Source organism: Pelodiscus sinensis, chromosome 6 (assembly GCF_052426305.1).
Source record: "Pelodiscus sinensis isolate ZL-2025 chromosome 6, ASM5242630v1, whole genome shotgun sequence".
Lineage (NCBI taxonomy): Eukaryota > Metazoa > Chordata > Testudines > Trionychidae > Pelodiscus > Pelodiscus sinensis.
This window is the reverse complement of record NC_143057.1, coordinates 53,015,101-53,040,541: the sequence shown is the minus strand read 5'-3', so window position 1 is coordinate 53,040,541 and position 25,441 is coordinate 53,015,101. Positions and strand designations below refer to the sequence as shown.

The 25,441-nt window shown below is 41.8% G+C and overlaps 1 protein-coding gene across 1 annotated transcript in view; it reads left to right on the top strand.

The window, feature by feature from the left end:
* Positions 1–21,068, top strand: part of LMNB1 (lamin B1) — a 44,938-nt gene extending 23,870 nt beyond the window's left edge. The window contains exons 5-11 of the mRNA XM_075931921.2: positions 5,421–5,546; positions 13,820–14,040; positions 14,764–14,989; positions 18,017–18,121; positions 18,518–18,637; positions 19,300–19,413; positions 20,533–21,068. Of these exons, the coding sequence (XP_075788036.1) occupies positions 5,421–5,546; positions 13,820–14,040; positions 14,764–14,989; positions 18,017–18,121; positions 18,518–18,637; positions 19,300–19,413; positions 20,533–20,574 (954 nt within the window). The 3' untranslated portion in view covers positions 20,575–21,068. The remainder of the gene's footprint in view (positions 1–5,420; positions 5,547–13,819; positions 14,041–14,763; positions 14,990–18,016; positions 18,122–18,517; positions 18,638–19,299; positions 19,414–20,532) is intronic.
* Positions 21,069–25,441: the final 4,373 nt, after the last annotated feature.

The following is a 25,441-nucleotide window of genomic DNA, read 5'->3' as shown; positions in this document are numbered from 1 at the left end:
ATTAAATATGGTTAAGCATGGTTAACTCCCTCCCCCCCTCCTTTTTTTTTTCTTCTTACAGGAGAGGCAATATGAAACTTGTATCGAAATCTGTCACTTTAGATAGTTCAGGTACTTGCTCATGTTGATTGCATTCTAGGTGTGTGCATGGTCATTGGAGACTTTTGCCTTAGCGGTATCTATAGATTTGGCTGTGGTGCCCCCCAAGTGCCATGCTCGTTCACAGGTATATTACATGCTCCCTTCTTGCCACCTTTGACACTCAGAGTGCCTTGTCTTGCATTGCAAGAGTCTTAGCAGTTCTTTACAGCCTATTCTCTCTCGTCTTTGCATATAGTTCGTAGGAAAGTAGTTAGCCATTAAGTCAAGTAGCTTCAGGGGGTAGCCAAGTTAGTCTTACAGAAAAAAACAACAAATGGTCTGGTAGCACTTTATAGACTAACAAAACATGTAGATGGTGGTATGAGCTTTCGTGGGCACAGCCCACTTCAGATGACCGAAGTTATTTGTAGGGGATATGAAAACTCAAAATAAATAGGAGAAGGGAAAGGAGGGGTGGGGGAGAGAAGAGAATGATGTCCAACCTAACCTAAGCCTCCCTTGCTGCAATTTAAACCCATTGCTGCTTGTCCTATCCTCAGAGGCCAAGGAGAACAATTTTTTTCTACCTCCTCCTTATAACACTCTTTTAGATACTTGAAAACTGCTATCATGTCCTTTCTCAGTCTTCTCCTTTCTAAACTAAACAAGCCCAATTCTTTCAATCTTCCCTCATGTTTTCCAGACCATTAAACATTTTTGTTGATCTTTTCTGGACCCTCTCCAAGTTCTCCATCTTTCTTGAAATGTGGTACCCAGAACTGGATACAATATTCCCATTGAGGCCTAATCAGTACAGAGTAGAGCAGAAGAATGTTTTTTTCCCCCCTTTCTAATGCATCCCAGATTCATGTTTGCTTTTTTTGCAACAGTGTCACACTGTTGACTCATGTTTAACTTGTCATCCTCTATGACCCCTAAATCCCTTTCAGCAGTACTTCTTCCTAGATAATCACTTCCCATTTAGTATGCGTGAAACTGATTATCCCTTCCTAAGTGGAGTATTTTGCATTTGTCCTTATTAAACTTCATCTTGTTTACCTCAAACCATTTCTCTAGTTTGTCCAGATCATTTTGAATTTTGACCCTATCCTCCTAGCTTGGTATCATCTTCAGACTTTTGTACTCTATGCTATCATTGATGAAGATATTGAATAGAGCTGGCCCCAAAACAGGCCCCTGCGGAAACTCACTTGTTATGCCCTTTCAGCATGATTGTGAACCGTTGTTAACTGCTTTCTGAGAACTGTTATCTAGCCAATTATGCACCTACCTTATAGTAGCCCCATCTAGGTTGCATTTCCCTAGTTTAAGGATAAGAAGGTCATGCAAAACCATGTCAGATGTCTTACAAAATCTAAGTATACTACGTCCACCGTTTCTCCCTTATCCATAAGACTTGTTATCCTATCAAAGAAAGTTATCAATTGGTTTGACATGATTTGTTCTTTACAAATCCATGCTGGCTGTTGGCTGTTACCTGTCACCTTATTTTCTTCCACATGTTTGCAGATGATTTCCTTCATTACTTGCTCCATTATCTTCTCTGGCACAAGTTAAACTGACTGGTCTGTAGTTTCCTGTGTTGCTCTAATTTTCCTTTTTATAGATGGGCACTATATTTGCCATTTTCCAGTCTTCTGGAATCTCCCCACTTCCATGATTTTTAAAAGATGATAGCTAATGGCTCAGATACGGTTGATAGAGGAGGTAAGCTGAGCGTAGAGCTGAAACACAACAGCTCCATGCCGGTACTGGTGAAAGCGCCAGAAGTGCAAAAAGCGGCACCAGCAAGACCGTGATCAGCACAGACACCAGTGAGGTATGCAAACACGCTTATCAAGCAACTGGCACTGGCTCCAGCTTTAATGCCAGTGCCAACAGTACAAGTGCCTCTGGTGTCCCCCTATCTCCCTCCCATCCCCCCTCCACTTCTGCTGCCTCAGTTTACCACCACAACAGAATTGACAGTGGCGTTGATACAGGGAACAGTGCTCTTTGGGACAGATGGCACCCCAGATACCCCCAGGTTCAGTTTAACTTCACTAGCATTGGCATCCCCTTTGAGTGACAGTGACAATGAGAACCCTATACACATACTCCCAGAAATTTCATCACCCATGCTAGTGCAGCAGTGGTAACAGTGATAATGGCTTTCACCACCCATATCAACCAACTGGCTGTATTGGGACCTGTGGGTGGTGTATGGAGTTTAACAACCTTAGCAGCCACAGCTACCACAGGTACCCAAGCCTCAGCTTCTCCCTCCATGCTCATTTGCCCGACCATTCCTGTTTCTCAGAGTACAAAGAGGAAGTTGACATCACAGGGGCAGAATGAACAATAGACTTGCCCCCACCTACACACCTTTCATCCTCGTCACCTGATGACACAATCATGCCTCTACCACCCAGTGCAGGGGATGATTTAAATCCTTTCAGGAACAGTTTAAACAGGTATAACGTACACTGGAAATATCGCTGTCAGATATTGCTGAGTTACTGCCCCAGGTGAGTAACCTTCCCTTTCTGAACCTCTCAGTGGCTACTTGTTATAGCTACTGCTTAGGCTGGATCTGCTGTCCCCAAAACCATGGCAGTCTTCTGACTCTGGACCTGGGGGTGCTGCACCTAACAGCTTGGTTACTGCATGGTTAAATGTGGAGGAGCAGGAGTGTTTGGCTGGTGTTAAATTAGGTTCTCTTGGGCAGAAGAAAGTCCTCCGCCTGAGTGACCTACCTAGCCAAATGGAAGCAGTTTGCTTGTTGGCCCTCAGATACAGTCTGGCTCACTCAGAATAGATGCCTTTTATTTAATCCTGTATCTTCTGCACCTGAAGCTATAAGGTCTGTGTCTCTCATCTGTCAGTGTCTATTTGGTTGCTATCTAGTCCTCCTATCTGCCGTTCAAGGATTGGTTGGCTTTCACTCAAAACATGACTGCTAAGTTCCTCCAGGGCTTTGAATACCTTGATCCGCACGTGAGGGAGGGACCTGAATCCAGTGCTGTTGTGGCTCCTCAGACAAGCCCTTTGGCTTCCTGCTCTCTCCTCCTTTCTGGGAAGGTCATGTTTGTTGCGGTAACATCTACCTAATGGGTGTCTGAGATTAGGTTGCTCACCTCAGAAATGCCCTATATGGGCTTCTACGAAGACTAGGTACAGCTGTGGCCAGACTTGGCTTTCCTGCCCATGGTGGTCTCACTGTTTCATGTGGGCCAGGATGTCTTTGTTTCCATAAGTCAGAGGAGGGACAGCATAGGTTGTATTCTCTAGAGTCAAGGCCACTAGCCTTCTATGTTGAAAAGATGAAGCCATTCTATAAGTTGATGCAATTGTTTGTCGTAGTGGCTGACAGAATGAAAGGTTGTGCACTGTTCGCTCAAAGAATTTCCTCTTGGCTCACTGCCCTGCATTGGCAGTTGCTGCAATCAGACAAAGGTGCCACTGGTGAATTGTAACTGCTCAATGAGGATGTAAGCCTTCCTAGTACAGCTTTCCTAGTACAAGTGCCGATCTGGAACATCAGTAGGATGTCCACCTGCTTTTCTGTCTACATTCTGTCCTGCACTAGGGATGTTAAATATCAGTTAACTGAATAGTTGATTAACCTCATGAATTCTTATCGGTTAGTCGACTATTCTGTAGTCCCAGGGCAATCCCTGTCTGAGGGAGAGGGGTCTGAGCTCCTGGACCCAGTGTGAGCCAAAATGCAGAGCCCGGGGGGGGGGGCGTGTCCAGGACCCAGTGCAAGCTGGGACTGAGCTGGGCTGCTGGTCAGCCTGATAAAAATTTGCTGCGTGGGGGTATGGAGGGTGGGGAATGCATGTCTTGCTTATCGGTTAATAGGTTAATCGATTATACTATTACATTCCTATCATGCACTTATCCAGCAGGCTTGGGATAATGTTGGCTTCAGTAGAGTAATGCTGCAAGTTGCTAGACTGAACTCGGAGCCCTCCTCTAAAAATACTGCTTGTGAGTCACCTGGAATGAAACTGACATGAGTAGAAACTCACAGAAAACTGTTACTTGTCTTTTCATAACATATTTTGAGATGTGTTGCTCCTGTCCATTCCATTACTCACAGTTCTCCTGTACTGTTGGAGTTGTTGGCAAGAAGAAACTGACATATGGTTGGCAGCACCTACTATAGCAGTGCATGAGCATAGCACTCAAGGATGTGCCACAGCTGATCTTACAAATATGACTAAAGCAAAAATCTCTGTACACACATGCCTACAATGGAATGAATATGAGCAACAGATCTTGAGCAACAGTTGCGAAAAGGTAGATAATGTTTTCCTTCCTCTGCCTTGATGATTAGGCAGTTTTGTAAACAGACTACTCTCAATTTAAACTCTCTTCATCTTGCTTTTTCCTGCTTGTATGCATGGGTTTCATAGTAGGTAGAACTCAAATGCATTGATAAAAGAATGAATTAAATAGTTATAGTAAATTACTACTGATACTTATGTTCAGATTAATCTTCCTTGAGAAACTTCAAGTGGATTTTGAAATACTTTTTTCTTTAAAGTGTAGACTAAAATTTAGGAACTAAATCTATTCTTACTAGCCTGAAAGATTTTTTCCCTAGAACTCTTGTGAGTGTGTGTTTCTATTTTAGTCTGTACCTTTTACCATATTTGATATTTTTTAGAAGTTGAATTCATGGTGCTAAACTAACTGTGGCACTGCTCACTTCTTTAGTTTCCGTAATTGCTAATAGGGATGTGAGTGTCATGGTTACACGCAGCTCCCTAATTGCTAATATATTTTTAATAGTAAATTATTTAAGGAAGGTGGTGGTTGTAAAGAGAAGGAATGTGATATCTCAAAGGACTGGTAAAGTGCTATGAAGTCTTTTTTGATTTGGGACTGTCCAATACACAGATAACTTCTATGAAAACTATTGATCTTGGTCAAGTGCCTGCATAGGCAGCACCACAATAAGAACCCTTGTTTGTCAGTCCTACGATCAAAGAATGAAGGGTTTGAACCTTAAACTTGCCTCTGGATGAAGACTTTTACATTTCTAATTTGGGACATAGTGATGATGTGGGGAGTTGGAGGAAAGCCTGTATTGCTGTTTGTTCCTAGCATAGATGCTCAATCAGACTTTGACATCTGGGAAAGTGAATCTAGCACACGAATTGAGCACTACACTTGCCAAAAAAGGCAGCATGATGCTTTTCCTGTATTACAGCAGCAGATGGGAACTTTGCTGTTTATTAGTAGTACCTAAAGTTCTTTAGGTGGCCCATGATTTCTTGCTTTTTAGTAGCAAGTTGTTTGAGACTGATGTGCAGTTTGCTTTGTTTTAGCTTGAGAACGCCAGACTCTCCTCTGAGATGAGTAGTTCCACAGCGAACTCAGTAAGAGAAGAACTGACAGAAAGTCGTATGCGAATTGAAAGCCTCTCCTCCCAGCTCTCAAGCCTACAAAAAGAGGTAACAAATCATCTCGGATTTGCTGTCCCTTTAATAGAACTTGATTAAAAGTATACACCCTTTTTTCTTTATTTCGAATTGAATGTTAAATGGATTTTATTAGTTTTCCTGATATCTTACTGGCTGTTGCTTTTTAAATTCTGTCACTGTTACAAATACCAAAGATTCCAATAACTGAAAGATTAGAATTAAAATATTTTTGTTTACTTCAAATATTTAACAGCAGTTTCAGGTCAGTTGTACTGTTTCTCTTATGTAAAGTTTTTATAAAATGGGGAAAGATGTCTTAACTTTTTTTTCAAATACTCCCTTGAATATATTTTTGTAAGTAAGTTTTTTACATTGTCTTTGAGAAAAGGGAAAGATGTGTTTATCCTCCAGTGAATTACATACTGAAAATATACTGAACTGGTTTTGCTCTATTTGTTTTGTATTCTTCTAGTAGCTAACTTGTTTATGTTCACCTATTTCTCTATTAGATCATTCTGTTAATGACTAAGTGGTTAATGGCTTGAATGGGCACAACAAACTAAATCCGCAGTTTTGATCATTGGTACAATATGTTCAATTTTTTTTGCTTGTAAATGCAGGTACTGTGGCATTGATTTAGAAATGGCTGGTGTTCTGCTGTTGTGATGATCTTGAAAGATGGTTTTCTGTTTCAAGAATTAGGAGGTTTTATTTTCATCTCATGCTCCTTCCCCATTGTGTACCATTTTGTTTTCTGTGCTACACGGGTGGTTTTACTGTACTCATCACTCTGCTTAATGCCCAAGAGCTCGGGTACTCAACATGATTTTTGTCACATTTGTGTTCTCATTCTCTTCCCAGTGTATATCAAGTACATTCTAGAAATTTTATTTTCTGTTCACACATGTTATGTGTGTGTTAGAGAGCAAGATCAAAGAAATTAATCTTGTATGTGGAATAAAAGGTGGTGAGGGCTGTGATCCTGGGTTTCTATCTGAATTGATTCCACTGTCTTCAGCTGGCCTCCAAGAAAATTTCTATGGAACAGGCGGAATGTGTGGTGAGCTGGCTTAAAAGCCTGGTACAGAGACAGCAAGAGGGTGGGGCAGTGCAGGGCGTGTAGTTATTTGGTTTAACTGATAAGCTTAGGCTTATCGGTTAATCGTTCAAACGACTATACATTAACATCCCTAGTTAATATCCATTTTGTTTTTGTGGTCCACATTGGTGTTTACATTAAATAACTCCTCTCTTTCTCTGGTATCTCTCCCTCTGTTGTAATTAGAGAGAGCAATCACATCTTCTCATTATCATTCTTTTGGTTATGCTAAAAAAGTCAAGCTCTGACTCTCTCTTCTAAGGTAGGTTTTCCAGTTTTCAGATCATCCTAGTAGCTCTTTTCTGGCCCTGTTCCAATTTGAATTAATTGTTAGTTAAACATGGGAGACTAGAATTGAAATCTCACCAATTCCTTGTATAATGGTACTAACCTTTCTTGTTTCTGCTCGAAATATCTGATTTGGTGCATCCTAGCTCTGCATTAGTCTTTTTCATATCCATATCATGTTATCGGTTCATAATCACTCTGTGATCAACACATGGATCTGTGTCTTCACTGTCGCTTCCAACTGGTAAGTCCTCACCGTATAGCAAAAATTATTTGTCCTTAAGGCCTGGTCTACACTAGGACCTTAGTCTGAAATAACCCCCCAGGTTGAATTTATAAGCGATTGTGTCCACATTATCAAGCCTGTTATTCCGGAATAAGGGGCCGTGGAATTTGAACTCTGTAGTCCTGCTTTTCATAAGGAATAACACTATTCCCAAACTTATAGTTACAAATAGTGTTAGTGTAGATTCTCCGGTGCTATTAATTGACCTCGGGTAGGCCTCTACCAGCTCCCCAAAGTGCTTCCTGGGGCTCTTAGTCCAAGGTAGCGCATCCACATTAATGGAGCCTGCCTCAGACTACATTTGATTCTTCCCTGTAGTGAGGACACAGAAATTTGAATTTGTAAAATTGGGTACTCAGAATTCAAACTTAGTAAATTATACTGTAGACATGTCTGAAGTGCTTGACTTTGTATTACATGTTGAATCTCTCTGGTCTGGCACCCTTGGGACCTTACTGGTACCGGATGAGGGATTTTTCAGGACCCCTGATGCTGGCTCCCCCTGCCAGTGCCTCTTCCCCCGCCCCCTCTCTCCCTCCCTGCCTTCCTGGTTCCCCTTCTCAGCCCAGCTAATCCACATGCTGGCTTCCAGCTCCCCCTTTGCAGCCCAGCTGAGCCACCAATGAGCTTCTGGGCCACCCTCCTGCAGTGCACCGGAACACTCTGATCCTAGAACAATTGTGGCCATTTGTTACTCTAGTTTACAATGTCACCCAAATCTTTTATGATATTTTGGTCCTCCTCCTCCATATTGGCAATACCTCCAAATTTTGTCACCCACACATTTTTTAGTGCACACCCACAAGTTCTATCAAGCTCAGTAATAAAAATATTTAATAAGATTGGTTCCAAGACACATCCCTAAAGAACTCCTCTAGCAACCTCCCTTCAGCCTCTTAGTTCCTTTTAATTATGAACCATAGTAGTCTCCCTTTACCAGTTCCTTATCCATCTTTGTTCTCACGTTAGTTCCCATCTTCTTCAGTTGAATTAATAATTTGTCATATGGAACTGTATCAAATGCCTTACTAAAATTAATATTGTATCTACTGCAGTTCCTGTGTCTATGAACAGTTTCCTTAACAAAAGAGGCGTTCAAGTTGGTCTAGCACAATCTACCTTTTGTAAACCATGTTGTGTTTTATCTCCGTTACTATTTACATCCACGTCCTGAACTGTTTTCTTCCCAAAAAAAGGCATGCAGTATCTCAGTTCTCACTTTATCCTCTTAAAAATAGGAGCCATATTAGCAGTTGTCCTGCCATAGGGTATGAGTGTGTACAGATTTATTAACAATTCTTGTTGGTCTTAGTTTCACATTCCAGTTCTTTTTTAATATAGTTGGATGCAGATTAGTCTTACAAAGCTGGTACATTTCACTTCTGTCTTGATATGTTAATTTCTCCTGTTATATCCTTGTTCCCATTATTCACCTTGCAGCTAACCCTAAGCTCTTCATTGGCCTTATTAAAAACAGAGGCAAAACATTTGTTTAGATGTTGGTCCATGCCTAGATTGTCTCGAATCTCCATCATTCCCTCCTCAGTAGGGAGTAGTCGACTAGTTGCTAAGCACAAGCTTATCGGGTAGTCGATTGGCGTATCATCTACTCACTCTTCCTCTGCCCCTGCCTTTGAGAGATAACAGAGGAGGGAGGAGCTGGTGCTGGGGGAGGCAGTATGTAGGGGGGTGATGTAGGGAATGCCGCTGCCAAGCAGCCCCCTCGTTTCCCCCCGCCCCACCCCCTTTTTTTTGCAACAGCCCAGGCTGGCCACGTGCAGAAGCTGCTCCAGCATCAGCCCTTGTTTGTGGTCAACAAGGCTGGCTGCCACAAACAGGAGCTGCTGGACTCAACAAGAGCTGGGACCAAGCAGTCCTGACTTGCGCTGGTCCTGGATGCTGTGCCTCTGCATTTTAAATATACAGTAAAACTCCAACTGTCCGGCATCCAGTGGTCCAGCACTCCTGATAGTCTGGAACCCGGAAGTGCTCCGGCCAGCTGGACAATTGGAGGTGCTCTGCCCCCGGCTTCCGGAAGTCAGCCGCTGGTCAGTTTCAACAGTGGCTGACTTGGGGAAGCCAGGGAGTGGGGCAGAGCATCTGGGGTGCTGCTGGGTTGGTCCTACAGTGCCCCCCTCTCCCATGGTGAGCAGTTCCCGACCTCTCCTCCCCGTCCCCACCCCAGACCCCTGATAGCCCCCCCTTCTGGTACTCTGGCATATCTAATAATCTGGCATTCCCCCTGGGTCCTAAAGGTGCCGCATTATCTGTAGCTTACTGTAGTAAGAGCCCAGTAGCTCTTACTACATTTAAAATGCAGAGCCACAGAGTTCTGCATTGTATTAACTACATGATTAGCCAGATAACTAAGAAAACAAGGACAGAGGAGTGTGATCACTAAACAATGAGGATTAAGGATGTTAAATTGCAGTTATCTGGCTATAGACTCTTTTACTATTAATTTTTTAATGCTCTTTGCAAGCTCCAACTCTGTTTAGCTTTTAGCAGTTCTCACTTTATCCTTAGCCTTTCTGAACTACAAAATTTAACTTTCTTTGCTGATACTTTTTCTATTTCTTGTAAGCTTTCTGATTATTTTTTTTTAATCACCTGTTTGAGGGGTTTGTTCGTTCAGCTGGGTCTGCAACCCTCGTCTGATTTCCCCCCCCCCCTTTTTTGCTTGGGATTCGGATTGCAGATAATTTCTGCAGCTTTGACTTAGAATTACTTTGAGTCTGTTATATTCAAATTCGTATGTTCTTCAGTTTGGGCCACTTCCCTAACAAATACTTAATTTTTTAAAGCTAGTCCTTTTGAAATCAAGGATCCTAGTTGCAGATCTTTAGGACATACTGTATGTTTGGCCATATCTGTTACTTCATTCCAATTGTATCTGTTCCCTTTTTTGTTAGAGAATTCTGAGTCTTTTGGGGCCATATATACATTGCAGCATAATTTAGGGGGTTCATTTTTGCATCTTGTGTCCATTTCATGTGGCACTGGGCAGTCTAGCAGGTGCTGGAAGGGGGAGTTAGTGAGTATCCTTTCTCTTGGTGGGTATTTAGTGGTGCGTGTTTGATATGAGGTAGGGCACATGGATTGCTTCCTTGGTATGCCAGAGTTACTGGATTTTTTTTATGGACCTCCCCCTTAGGCTCTAGGGTAGGGACAAAAATGAGGGGTTCATTGCGCAAGACAGGTCTGTGAGTGAGTGAGATGGGGATGAGGATGCAGGATCTGGGGTGCTGAAGGGGAGAGATTGCAAGGTCTGGGTGGGAGGTAGGGTGCAGAAGCAAGCTGGGAGTAGGGCGTCTGTCCAAGTAGAGGGAGCAGGAGCAAGGGAGGGTAGGTGGATGCAGGAGGCGGGTGAGGATAGGTATCTGGCTAGGCCAGGGGTGAGGGTGCAGGAGTAAGATGGGGGTAGGGTGTCTGGTCAGAAGGGAGGGTGCAGGAGCATGGGAGGATGTTGGAGCAAACTGGGGGTGCAGAGTCTTGGTGGGGAGGTGAACGAGGGGGATTCGGGTGTGGGGGTTTGGGTATGTGGGGGGGGGGGACGCTTACTCGGCTTCGTGCCCCCTTGCAGCAACTGCCACGGCCACACGGTCCTGGGCCGACCATAGAGTTGCCACTGAGGATCCTCAGTTCCAGTGCTGCCTCCTCCCACTACAGCCTAACCTGCTGCTGGGGAAGAAGGAGGGCTCTCCAGCAGCTGTGTTGGGGAGGAGGGATGGAGCTGAACTCTTGCCCTGCCTGCTGCTGAAAATCAGCTCATGTGCCACTTATGGCATGTGTGCCACAGGTTGATGGTCCTGGTCTATAATGATGATATGCACTTGTCTTCATTTGGAGGCACTTGGCGAGCTTTACAACACTAATAAAATAACTTTCCAACATTTCCTATTAAGTAGATTGGATGGTCTTCATTTTAAAGATGAGGACACCGAAGTACAGAAATTAACTCCTAGTGTGTCCTAAGCACTATACCATTGTTCTATGTTGTTTGGAAAGATGACAACTAAATTTATGCCTATATGTCTTCGTATTGTATGTGACTTATGTTGTAATAAGGAAACCTACAGGCATGCTTACCGTGGTTGACTGGAACTAGTGAGTCACAAGGACTTCCTGAAATCAAACTTCAGTACAGTATGAGCATTTCCTTTCCCCCCCTGCCCACCACATAAGTGATATTGCCTAACTTTGGATTGGTGCAGTGATGCACTTAGTCTTCCCAACTTCTTAAAAGAGAAATATCTGCTACTACAATCACTTCCAATAAATTTTTATACATTTTTGCTGTCTTTCCTGCAGAGCCCTCAAATGCAGATTCGGAGTATTGTCTACAGGAGTATGTTTTTTCAGTGTCCCAATTGCATTGGCATCAGTGTAGTTCATCCATTTCAAGAAGTAATGAGCCTACTCATGTGGACTGCCCAGTGGTGTGTTTCTACCATATTGTATAATGCCCCTCAGAGTAGATCTAGACCAGATAATGGCAAATTAATAGCAGCTGGTCTATACTACTGTTCACCCTCATTGTCAGTGCAGCATAATCCACGTAATTACAGTGACAGATTGAGAGCTTAATGTCAACATGATTTGGGAGGGTTAACATTGTATTTGCATATCAGTTTTTGCCGATAACTTACAACACCCAAAAAAAAAATCAATTTTAAAAATCCCTTCCTTTCTTCCATTAAACCCTATGTAAAGTTTGAAATCTAACTATTCCAGTATAGCCTCTCCCCATTGAGTTACATAGCGACCGCGCTGTTCGTAAGTGCGGGTCACGTTCATAACTCTGGGACCGCCTTTACAACCGCTCCATGGGAGCTTTGGTCATAAATGCAAACAGTCGTAACTCAGCCGTTTGCAACTTGGGGACCGGCTGTATTCAAAAGCAGCCTAAAAGCTTTTAACCCACCTGAAATTTTGGCACCATCCCTTACAGCAGGGGTCTGGAACCTTTTCAAACCAAATAGCCAAACTACATGAAAGTTTAGAACAAGTGGTCAACAAAGAGCTGTATAAGAATGTCCATTTGCATGACTGAAAATCTACAATGTAATATTATTAATTGACTTTGTGATTAATAGCATGAATGAAACCTTGTACTCCCACACTTTATTTAATGGGACTTTTGCTGTTGCATCTTTTAGCACATTTCTTTAAAGTTTACAACCCACAGCCCCCACAGCCACTGAGAACAGCTGGCTTCAGCTGTGGCAGCCACCTGCCACATGGCGGCTGCCAGAGCTGAAGCCGACTGTTGTGTGGTGGCTTAGGGGGCTGGGGTTGTATACCCCAGCCCCCTGAACCGCCACACATCAGCTGGATTCTGTCCCGCTGGGCTACTGGCCAAGAGCTGCCTTGGGTAAGTGCCTCCCAGCCAAGCCTAGACCTGGCACCCCCACCCTGTCCTGCACCCCAATTCCCTGCTCCAGGCCACATTCCCTTACTGCACAGGTCGCAATCTCCTCCTGCCTCAAGTTATAACTCCTAACCCAACCATCAGCACATCCTCCTGTATCCCTCCTCCAGGGCAGAATCTTCTCCTGCACCCATACCCCCTCCGTACCTGGCAGCCCCTCCCTCCCTGACAACCTAGACTCCCCACCAAGCTGCCCACACCTAGAGTGCACCACATAGAACCCTGTATTCTTGAGGGAATTGTATACTGAAAATTTTTGGGAAGTTTTGCATATTTTAATTGTCAAAACAACACCCACGACAATTATAATCACACCATTTTCAATTATTTTAGTAATTTATTTCAAAATACCTGTCAGCAAATAATTGGAAATGGTGTGATAGTTATTTTGAAAATAAAATATGCAGAATTTTAAAATTGTGTGCAGAATATTTCATTTTTGGCACAAAATTATCTCAGGAATAAATATTGGCTTTTAAATCTTATTTAAAATAGCTACTGGAGTTCTAAGTAAAAACTTAAGTCCCAGTTCTCTTCACTAACTCTTCATCCTGAGCCTTCATTACTCCACTTATAGGAATGAAGTACGTATTTGATGTTTTTATTGAAGTTCAACTTTATAAATTTGAATCATTGAAGAAGCTGCCATTTAATTTTACTTCTTGACAAACCAAGAGCTGATTTGTCACTTGCATGTTTAAAGTACATCCCTAGTATAAACACTAGGGATGTTTAAGTGTAAACGTCTAACCGTTTAACCAATAAGTGCATGCTTATTGGTTAATGGTGTTGGTTGTACGCAGAGAAGCCTTCTTACCAGGAGTTGGGCAGGAAAGGGCTGCCTGCTCTGCTCCCGGGAAGGAGGCTTCGCTACTGGCTCCTGTCTTGGCAGTGAAACCCCCTCCCTGGGAGTCGGGCCAACAGGGACTAATGGCCCCACTCCCGAGGAGGCTTTGCTGCTAAGCTTTATGCCGTCGAGTCTGCAGCACCGCTAACTGTTGAGATTTCACCTGCATATGCACTGCATGGACAAGTGTGTACTCCTCAAAAGTTGTGTAGTACAGGATATTGGAGAGGATGGGCTGGGATTCAATGAATATAAAACTTTCTATACTAATTTTGAAATTCTAGGTTTCTTGATACCCTCAAGAAGCAAACGGTTTCTATGTGTAGCCACTTGTTTTTCTGTCTTGTTTTAGTCTAGGGGATGGCTGGATAAGATGCAAGAGCTGGAGGACACGCTGGCTAAGGAAAGGGACAACTATCGTAGGATGCTCTCTGACAAGGAAAGAGAAATGGCAGAGATAAGAGATCAGATGCAGCAACAGTTGAATGACTATGAACAACTTCTGGATGTGAAATTGGCTCTGGATATGGAAATCAATGCATATAGGAAATTGCTGGAGGGTGAAGAAGAGAGGTAAAAATTATGTTCCATTGAATATTGTTGGTGTCTTTTGAAAAACTTTAAGTAAATCTCAAGAGAGCTTTTTTGTTGAGAGACTCATTTAAATGCTTCAGGGTCTTTTACTACATATGTCCATATTTCCAAAAGTAAGAGGCCCTGTGCAGCCCCATGTAAGATGTGTGACTTCTTCTATTAATATTCTCAGAAGCTACTAAGTGCTGATTTAAAGGAAAGATGTGATAAGAGGAGATGAGCAAATCTACAAACTATTCCTGCAAAGCTTTACTTTTTATTAGCAGTCTTTAATAGTACACGTGTAATAGGAGAAAATGCTTAGTATTAGCAGGTTTTTTTAAATACGGAGGTGAGGCCTTTTGAAAGTAAGGGGAAGGTGGCAGTATTGCTTATTTTGTTAGTCTGACTTATGGAATAATATTCAAACTCTCTTGGGGGACGAGGTGACAAATGTATGTGGTGCTGACAATGGATGCTTGTTCAGTCAGCCCATCCATAAGGAAACACAAATTGTGCTTTTTTCAGTCTAGGAATACTCTGGTGAAATGTCTCACGGGGGTAACTGTTAGTCTATAATGTTTTTAAAAAGTTAGTAGTCCTGTACCACCTTAGAGACTAACAAATATATATAAAATCAAGAGCTTTCATGGGCAAAAACCCACTTCCTCAGATGAGTCAAGTGTGGTGAATTGATATGTATATCTTCTTCCTCAAATCCAGGTTGAAACTATCTCCTAGCCCATCTTCTCGGGTGACAGTCTCTCGAGCATCATCAAGTCGTAGCATGCGCACAACCAGAGGAAAGCGGAAGAGAATTGACGTGGAAGAATCTGAAGCCAGCAGTAGTGTTAGCATCTCCCATTCAGCTTCTGCTACTGGAAATGTCTCTATTGAGGAGATAGATGTGGATGGGAAATTCATCCGCTTGAAGAACACTTCTGAGCAGGTTTGAAATCAAAATAATATGCCATCATTTTGTCTTTTAGGCTTCATATTATGTGCCAGAACCCAACAGTGTTGTACAAATGCATGGCTCTAAGTTTCAGCATTAAATTAATGATCCAACATGACCTCTTAACCAACATTTTGGTGTTGGAGGCATTATAACATGTGCAGCTGAGGTTCCTAAACACTTAATCATTTAAGACAGCTTGACACTTATTAATAGTCACATGTCTAGACTCTGAGCCTGCATGTAGTAAGAAATGCTCCTTGCTTCAAAGACTTTACTATCAAAAGTGACAAGGGTAACAAAAAACCACCCCCTTCATTTACAGATGGGGGAACTGAGGCACATAGTTGAAGGTGCTATCTGTGTAGCTGTTGCTGCACTTCAAAGATGAAAGCGTTGTGGGGAGCATAGGACCAGTGGGGAACCCAGGGCTGCATGTGGTGTTTCAAAGCAGCAGCATCTGTGGAGCCTTTGGTCAGCTGGGGACTCCCCCAGCTAGCCCCGTGCTGCACACGGCGTTTCAAAGTGGCAGCGCCACATGGAGCCTGGGGTCTGTTCCCAGGCTCCACACAGCACTGACGCTTTGAAGCACTCCCTCCTCCCGCTATGCTGCCTCTTTCTGATAGGCAGCAAGGTGGAGAGGCAACTATTGAGTAGCCCATCAACTATCTGATAAGCATTTGCTTATCTGGTAGTCAACTAGTCATTCATATTCCTACTATGTAGGCACTTGCCTCAATTGCACTCATCCAGTGTCCAGCTTTCAGTGCAAAATCCTAATTTACACGGCCAAAGCCATTATTTGCACCAGTAGTTTGCTGCTGCTCAGAACTGGGAGTAAACTGCCCCAGTCACACCATATGGCTCCTTGTGTCAATACTAGAGTATTGTACTGATCTAGCTACACTGGCTAGCCACAAACGACTGAAATCATGCTAGATCCAGACTGTAGACAAGACATGCTCATGGTTGTGCAGAAAGTCTGTCAGAGCTAGAAACTGAACCTAGATGTGAGTTGCATGAGAATGCCATGTCTACAAAATCATGCTGTTTCTCATCAAGCACAATTGCCAGAATGGTACTCAACTTGGCTTGTAGCTTAGATGTGTTTAGAATGAGTGTGTGTGCATCCAGCACTGGCACCTGATGTCAGCAATGGATCGAAAACACTTGTGCCTTCGCTTTTCCATCTTTTACATGGAGATACTCCTTTTCTCCTCCAAAGGTGTGATAAGGCTAAATACATTTTTTTTTTTTTTTTATAAAAAGAACTTTGAGCTTCTCTGGAAAGAGCTATAGTAATGCATAGTATTATCTTCAAAAGAGAAACGACCAAACTTCAAACTAATTACTGCAGTCTGGCCTAGTGTCCCTGTCTTCAGTCTGTTGCGACTGGATCCTGTTGTTGAGTTCCCTCATGCTTTCAAGCTACCTAGCTCTGTGGAGCATCTAGTCATTTCCTTGCTCTGAGTATGTAGGGCATGGATGAGACCTCTTGCCTGAAGCTCTTCCTTGGGACATGGAGCAAGTAAGCTCTAGCTCTGCTCAGCTGTCCTAGAACCCAGAAGCAGAGCCTGAGACTTTTGAAGCCCTCCTTAGAACTCTGCCTAGGCTGTGCACATTACCTGGGTTCTGGTTTGTCTGATTGAGATCATTGTGGTAAGAGAGCAAAAAATACAGGCTTAAAAAGCAATTTCTTAAACGCAGACTTTAATAATAAAGTAAATAGTAAAAGTCCTGATGCTCTTTCCCTGTGTTCTGTGTCCCCCTTCTAAGTCCAAGATTTCTCAATGTTTCAAGTTGGGCAATCCTGTCCTCTTTCTGCAAGTCCTTTAACTTTCATAGAACAGAACATTGCTCTCATGTAGAGCCTCTGTCCCTTTCCAGTGTGTTCCACTGGGATGCTCCAGCTCTTCCAGCAGGCCAGTGAATAAGAAATCCATTGTTTCATAAAGGTGGGCAGTCTTCTCTGTAAGCTGGTCACTTGTGCGGTTGCTCAGGAGAAATTCAGATGCCCCCCATTTGACTAGGAAAGTGCTCACAGATAGGTTTTGTATTTCTACACATGCACGTGCCTTGGTGCATGTGCCTTGGTGCATTTATTCTGCACATGGGAAAGATTAGCGGGAACATTGGTAGTAGGCCTGTGGTTGAGCCATTCAGAGTGGATATCTCAGATGATTGACAGGCCTTTGAGAGAGACTGATATCGTACCAGAATAGGACACTGTTTGGAATGCATTTCAGCATAATACAAAGTAGAATTCATAATTTGGTACGGATATATCCCACTTTGTCAAAATGACTACTTGATTATCACCCCTAAAACTCAATAATATAAATAAAGTTGCTCCATACGTTAGTCTTAGCATCTTCAGACTCAAGTATTACACTCATATTTGGAAGTTTGTCTCTATTCAGAATAAACAATTCTTTTTTTTCCCCAGAATTAAAGCTTCAGTTTTCCATAACACAAACACTGGAAATGCTCAATCATCAGAGACCATAAATGTTTGGAGTTTTTTACTTTTGGCATTGGTTATAAAAAGCCATGTTACACCAACCATAACAAAACATTTGTCACAATACCACAGTCACAGAGTACTGCTAGGGAAGTGTTTTCTGAAACAGAAAACTATCAAGTGTTCCTTGGCTTTTGAGATGATTGGACATACTTTATATGTAAAACTTGAGTTCTAGAGGGAATTACATTTTGTAATGGTGCTCAGCTTCTATATTTCACAGACTAAGCTGCAATGATAGAACCCTCAACCAATCTAACATCAGAATTATAAATCAGATATGGTGTAATGTGTTGTGGTGCAATATTGCATTCTGGAACATGAGCTTATGAGTCTGTTCAGCACTGTAGCTACATAGACTTCAAGGACAAGGTGATCACAAATACTATTATAGAATACTTTCTAAAGCTTACTGTTGGGGGTATGACTTTTTTATTTATCTTGCAGGAAATTGTATTTTGTGTAAATTGAATCTTAAATGCCTTTTCCTTTCTATATAGGATCAACCAATGGGAGGTTGGGAGATGATCAGAAAAATAGGCGACACTTCTGTCAGTTACAAATATACCTCAAGATATGTACTAAAGGCAGGCCAGACTGTTACAGTAAGTGAAATTAGCTTTGATAAAGATATGAAACTGTGTGTTTGAAAGAAATACAAACATAAATAGGATAATGAGTCTTCGGTTTGAGGCATCTTGTTTTCAGAACATTTAAATAGTGCTAGCACCTGTATTGATATCATGTGCACGTTGAGCTTTGACCATGCACTTGCACATGAAGATATATACGCTTAAACCATCCAATCTGCATGTACAAAAGTGGGCTTATTTACACTAGTAAAACAGTATAAATGTGCAGAGCCTTCACTTTTAATAGGGATACATTCACCTTGTTTTCATACCTAACCCCTTTTCTCACATGCTAGCTGTAACCACAAATGTATTGTGTGACTGAGACTCATGTCATTCAGTTGTCTGTATGACTTCTTTCTCTTCCAGGTCTGGGCTGCAAATGCTGGAGTAACTGCCAGCCCCCCCTCTGACCTCATCTGGAAGAACCAGAACTCTTGGGGCACTGGCAAAGATGTGAAAGTTATATTGAAAAACTCTCAGGGAGAGGTAAAGTAGATTAGATATAATTAAACTTTCCTCTTAATTTGTCTGTCCAGTGAGAAGTCTTAAGTGTTGGACAGAAGTTGCCTCAATATAGAAGCATTTCAAAAAATGTTTGAAGATAGTTTTAAGACAGATTTCCTAGTAAGTTTGGTCTTAATGCTTGCCTCCTGGCACTATAGTGAAGCATTTTTTACTTTCTGCTTGAAATAAATCTCTACCATCTTCCAAAAAAACCCCAAACTCAGTAGCTTTGCTTATAAATGCAGTCCTCTGAATCATACAAGGCTATTCAGCTGAACATAGCTTCTCTTCTAATAAAATATTTATTGTAGGTCTGGTAAGGTGCAAGATATTGGAACTTTGGAAACACTGAACATGATCAGTTAGCTTTCAGTGAGGGAGGAAAAAATTCTTAGAGCAGGAAATGTCTAAAGGAAAACTTAGACCAAGGTCCAAAGCCACCTGAGGAACTTAACCAAAAAAACCACACACACATTTCCTAGTATGTGTTGCTAATGTGCTTAGTACAGGCATTTGAATAAAGTAGATGAGCAAGCAGAAATTCTTTGTTTCAGGTTGGAGCCATAATGGCATTTTGATTAGGAGCATCAGGTCTCTAGACTTAGAAAGTGGTGTTAGATAATAAAAAATAACTCTTATTGTAGGAGGTAGCTCAGAGAACTACTGTCTTCAAAACAACTTTACATGAAGGTGAAGAGGAAGAAGTTGAGGAAGAAGCAGTTGAAGCAATTGAGGAGGAGGATCTTTTCCACCAGCAGGTATTTTTTTTAAGGGATGGTTAATCTAATTTTTGCTTTAAAAGATGAGGCCGAGTGCATAGGCACTAAATTTAGGAAAAATTTCAGCCCGAACTCATAACCAGAACACCAGTATAGAGGCATAAGTTAGTGCACAAAAGATAATTCAGAATATGATATATTACTGTAAAGAAAACTGACTGCTGTTGGAAAGACTTTCAGTTGACAGTCTGTGATTGAAACCCAAGTCTCATAATATTATTTATGGATTTCTGATGCTAATTTTTGTTGAACTGTTGGACCTTCCTGGTCTGGCACCCTCAGGATTTGAGTGGTCCTGAACGAGGGGATATACCAGACCAGGGAAGGTCCCTCCCCTCCTGGCCTAAGCTGCCACCGGTTTAGGGCTCCAGCCTGCCCCTGCTGCTGCCCCAGTCTCCCCATGGCTCTCTTCATTGCTGCCGGGATGGGAAGCTGGGGCCAAGGCTGGAGCTACGCAGCACCTGCTCTGCGGCCGGGGGCAGAGCTCAGCAGCCGCCTAGGTCCATGGCTGGGGCTGGAGTTCCACAGAAGTTTCTGCAGCCAGAACTCCGTGCCGTGCTGCCCATTCTTCCCTCCCTCCCTCTCCTGGGATTGCTGGTGCCCCCCAACATGCTCCTGCTCCATTGCTAGACCTTCCTTTTCCTGGGCTCTGTCATCCAGGAACATCCGTGAACTATGCTGCATCACGGATGTTGCTGGACCAGGGAGTCCTGTTTAAAGGAGGTATAACCAGTATGCCATTATTTGCACAATTCAGTTTCTGGGACTCTCTTATTGAGTACTTTAAAGTCCTTAATTTTAAGAGAATATAGCTATATCTTTTTACTCAGTTTGGAAAAACTAACCAAATATCTACCTTCACATTCCATAATAATAATTATTATTATTCTAACACTTGTCTTTTACTGGCTTCCTTCTTTCACTGCCTCCCCAAGGAGAGGATCCCTATCATTACTCTGTTTACACAGTTGTTCAGTTAATGTTCCCTAGTAATGACTGACTTTGTCTTAGACTATGCAAAGTATCATGTATTAAAGTGCTGAACCTTCTACTCTAGGACTTGTGTTTTGCAGAGCTAATTTTCCCTATTCCTAACAGGGAGACCCCAGGGCAGCTAACAGAAGCTGTGCAATCATGTGAATTTCTTCAGTCAACCAGCTTCCTCAAATTATGGTAATCCTTTCCTATAGAGCAGAGCCTTCTCAGAAGCACAATATTTTTGTATTTCTTTTATGTGAATTTTTAAGCTTCAAGTCTGATGGCCTTAATTTCCTTTGTCACAGAAAAGAAATTTTTTGTAAAGAAACCATATCTGTAACTCTCATACAAGGTGGGATTTGTTGACATGAACTATGTACTGTCTGAAAATGACCTCTCAATTTTTTATGCCAATCTTTTATTTTTTAAATTCTTGTTAAAAGGGAAATATGCCACTGTGTTGTGTTGTGTTTGTTTTTTAGATTAGCCATCTGCTGTTGATCCCTTTTTATATTTAGGTGCTGTCAGGGAGTGGAAAGCATTTCCAAGATGATGATTTCTTTTGTATTGAAGACTTGGTTTTTGTATTACGTAATCAAGGTTACAAAACCTTTTTTATAGAAAAGACAAGCTTTTCTTGGGGGGGGGGGGGGGAATCCTAATCACGTAAGCACTCATCAAAGGATGAAGGAAACAACAGAACTTGTTTTATTGGTACTTTTTTCTTTACTTAGATTCTTAACCATGGGTGGGGGGGGGGATGTTTCATGTTGAACATGCTAGTTGTGATTTTAAAGATAGTGTAACTTGCTTAAAGTTTCTTATGTGATATTAACAAATAAAAAGCTGTTTTAATATGACATGTCTTGTCTCCAAAATTTTAGGGAAAAAAGCTAATCAAAATACACTTCTTCACTGGGGAATAGGCTAGATATGATGAAATGTGGAATTTAATCATAGATCACTCCATAGCTGAAATATTATGGTCCTCAGCAATCTGAAAGCTTCTCTGTTCTTACTATGCTCAATTATCCTTTTAGAAATGTACTAGGTCAAAAATTTCTGTGTGTTTATATAGACTGCAAAAACTCAAATGAGGGTTTGGAATTCAGCATTGTGTCTGTGGTTCTCTCCCTCTCCCTCTCCTGGAGGAGAGAGCCACAAACTTGGTATGAGTTGGTTAAATACTTAACCTAGCCTCCAACTATCTATTTTAATATCCGTGTTAATGAAATTGTTACTTGTGTTGTAAAATTCATGCAACTACTTTCTAATCTAGGTTGCTTCTTGACGACAGAGGGTTCAGCTGGTCTGAGCTATCCATATAAAAAGTTGTTTGCCATTTGAGCCTTTCAGAGTAATCATAAGTATTACTGCCAGCTTGTCTTGAAATATTCCTCCAATTATGATGAATGTACTCAATGCACTTATTTGAAGTCAAAGGTCCTATTTTATTTAACCACTCATCCCCTCTTTAGTGGTGAGTGCCTTATCTTTAACTGTTCCTGCTAGTTGCTTTCCCATGAATATTTCTGGCAGTTCTCACTGTCTGTTCTTATGATTAAAAATAATTGACTTAGCCTTCAAGTTTTCATTTGAATAAAGGACTACAAAGTTGCATACTCATAAGAACTCCTTGCAATACTGTGAACAACTTTTCTCATACCAGTTGAGCATTTCTTCTTAAAACTGGCCAGAATCAAGAAAGCACAGGAGTAATCTGAGAGCAAAATCAACTAATGTTTCTCTTAAAAGTCCCAAAATTTGGGTGAATTTGGAAAAAAACAAACCAGTTTACAGTATCGACTTTTTGTTAAACTATTCTGCCTGAATTAATTTTGATATCCTTACTGAATATTACATAAATCTTTTTCTGTATTTTGACCAGGGGAGCTCATTGATCCCTGTTCATATTCTGTTTGTGGCTATCTTCTGGCTACCCTCTCATGTACTCTTTCCAAGTAGGAAGTGGCCATTTACATTCTTCATCTTTATTCTCCACTTAGGGTTTAAAGCTGGTGGCAAAAACTAAAAGGCGGCCAATTAAGGCCTACTCAGTATCAAAGTGGAATTCCATTCTCAATAGTGACTCTTACTAATGACTGAATTTCACATGTAGCCATCGACTCTGCAGAACATTTTCTTAATTTCAAGTTTATAGAGTCTGTGTCAGGTGCATTCATGGAAAGGCCAATGTTAGGTGAACAGGACTATAGTTAGCTTAGCACACGGATAGGAGCTGGTATTTGGAAAATCTTTCTGTAGAGAGTTGAATGCTTTGCAGGTTTGTTGAATGCTCTGGTAAATCACTTTTGTGCTAAATGTCAATTTTTAAAATGCTGTCTTAAAATACTCAAGTTTTTTCTTTGAACTAGGAGAGTACTAGTGATTATAAATGACCCTTCTGTGATCATGTGCTGCTAACCTTAACAATGAAACATCCTACCACAAGATGGGGGTCTTGTTACCAGAATGTGTTCTACAAGCTTTTACCACTGCCTTATGAGCTTCATAATGACTGACTTGTAAAAGTGTTTCATTCACTTTGATTGGACACGGTGAAATCAGCTTTTTTTAAAGCTTAGGAAGCAAGTTTAATTTATGCACACTGTAGTCTGTTTTTTAAAGAAGTTCTTTACTTACCATAATCAAAAACTTAGTTTTGACACCAGCGAGGTGGTTGCAGGGAAAGTCTCACATTTATATATACCAACTGCAACTTTTTTTATTTTGTGAAAAGTAATGATTCTTTTTCCCTCACACAGATGTTCCATGTATATCTTAGAATGGACTTGCATGAAAATGCATTCGACTACTTCTGTTGCTGAATTAGTCTTTTAACATGTGCGCTGATTTGGGTTAAAATGTACATGTACACCTAAGGTGATGTATTTAGTACAGGACTCTAATAATTGATTTAACTTCTGACACACTGCACAGCGTTGCATAGATTATGGTTCTTGGTACTATTTCTGAAACTTATTCTTAGATTGTTTAATTTCTGGCTTTCTATCAGACATGTTCCACTTGTGATGTGTGTAAATACATGGGTGATTTCTATTGCACAATGTTGATACTTTGTTCTCCAGTTTGTAACAAGTACAGTAAATCCTGTCCAAGGCTGACATTTCTCAACATCTCTAAGATTACCTACCAATATGAGGAACTATTCAGGGGTTTTAATTGTATATTCGCATTATAATATTCTACTGGATTTGGGCTATATTAATGCAGCCTGGTTTCTAGACAAATAGAACAGCATTCCCTGTTAAATAGCAGCTGGTTTTACTTTTCAGAAATAAGGTTTATAGTTTAAGTTCTTTTTTTAGTCTTTGGTCAGTGGTTCTTGAGACAAGTTGCATGTTCTTATTGGTTGGTTCTATAACTTCTCTAAAACCAGTTACATTTGTTCTGTTTTCAGCAAAAATAATTAACCCTTTAGCCTTTATTTTTAATACGTTGGATGGGTACTAGTAAATCATAATAAAACCAAATATACCTGTGTATTCACTCCTGTTTCCACTTGATTTGCCTCCCAGCTAGGTGGAGAAGGAGGGAACTGGTTAAACATGTATCTGAATTAGATTTGTTCAAGCATCTGAAATGTTCAGGCATAAGAAGGTTCAGAGAAAATAAGCCAGGATTGTTTTTCAGTGTGTGCCTGAAGGCAACATCCCAGCCATCATCCTGGATCCTGCCCTTCTATTCTGCAACATAATTTTTTTTTCTCGTGACCCTGGGCATCTGTAACCTCAGATTTCTGGGTCCCCTGTACTGTGGTGCAGGGCTATACTCTTCAGTTGGTTTCTACTCCTCCATCCCACTCCCCATCCCTCTTGAGGGGACCCCTCATGTGAATCTACTACAGAAGGAGGTACAGAGCTTGTTGCAGGTGGGAAACGTGTAAGACTACCCTCTGGAAGTCCTGGGGTTTTTTTTTTTCCTGAGATGTATCCTGTACCTGGGAGACCTCAAGTATCTCAGAAAGCTGAAGTTTCATATAGTGTCCCTGGCCTCTGTCATTGCCTCCCCTGATTCAAGAGACTAGTATGCCACCTTTGACTTAAAGGATGTGTATTTTCACTGATCTTTCAAAGACACAAATGCTTTCTCCACTTCATGGTGGGATCTATGCCTTACCAGTTTGAAGTGCTACCATTTGGCCTGGCAACCATGTGGAGGGTATTTATGAAATGCATGAAGGTGTTGGGGCCTACGCCAGACGTTGGGGTATCGGTTCGTTAACCAGTTGATGTACCGACTCCAGCTATCACAATGCTGCTGTCCACATGTGAGAAGTTAGGTCTTCTGATAAATGAAGAAAAATAAACATTTGTTCCTGTATGAAAGATAGAGTTTATCGTGGCAGTCCTAGACTCCACTAGAGCAAGGGTATTGGTACTGTGAGACTGGTTCTAGAGGATCAGAGAAGTCATTGTTGGAGTCTCCACTTTGCCTCTCGTGATGGCCTGAGTCTGTTTGTGACCGCTGAGCCACATGGTGATACACATGTACGTCATCTGCCATGTAAGGCACCAAATGTGAGTGCTCCAACAATGGCTGGCTATGGTCTGCCCTATCCAGGGATCACCTGGACAGAGGGTCATCACCATACTGCCAGATGTGCTTAGCATGATAGTTAGCCTATGCCTGTAAGTCACTAATATCTGATGCTGTGGGCCTCATCTGAGCAGTGCACCACAGGGCAAGGGGGACACACAAGGTATGTGGTTTTCAGAAGAGCCCAAGTCACACATAAATATGTTAAATAGCTTGGGGCAGTTCAGGTGGTATGTGTAATGTTCCTCTCGCAGCTGTCCGGCCATGTTGGTTCAAGTGTTGATGGACGATATGGCCTCTGTTTTACATCAGCAGGCAAGAAGGAACATGCTCATCAGTCCTGTTTGGAGAAATGACATTTATGGGATTGCTGCATCTGTCATGTGGTGCCCTGAAGGCTTCCACTTTCTCCTCCTCACCGCATAAAAAACAAACAAGTGGATCACCTCAGCAGGTCTTTCTTTTCTCC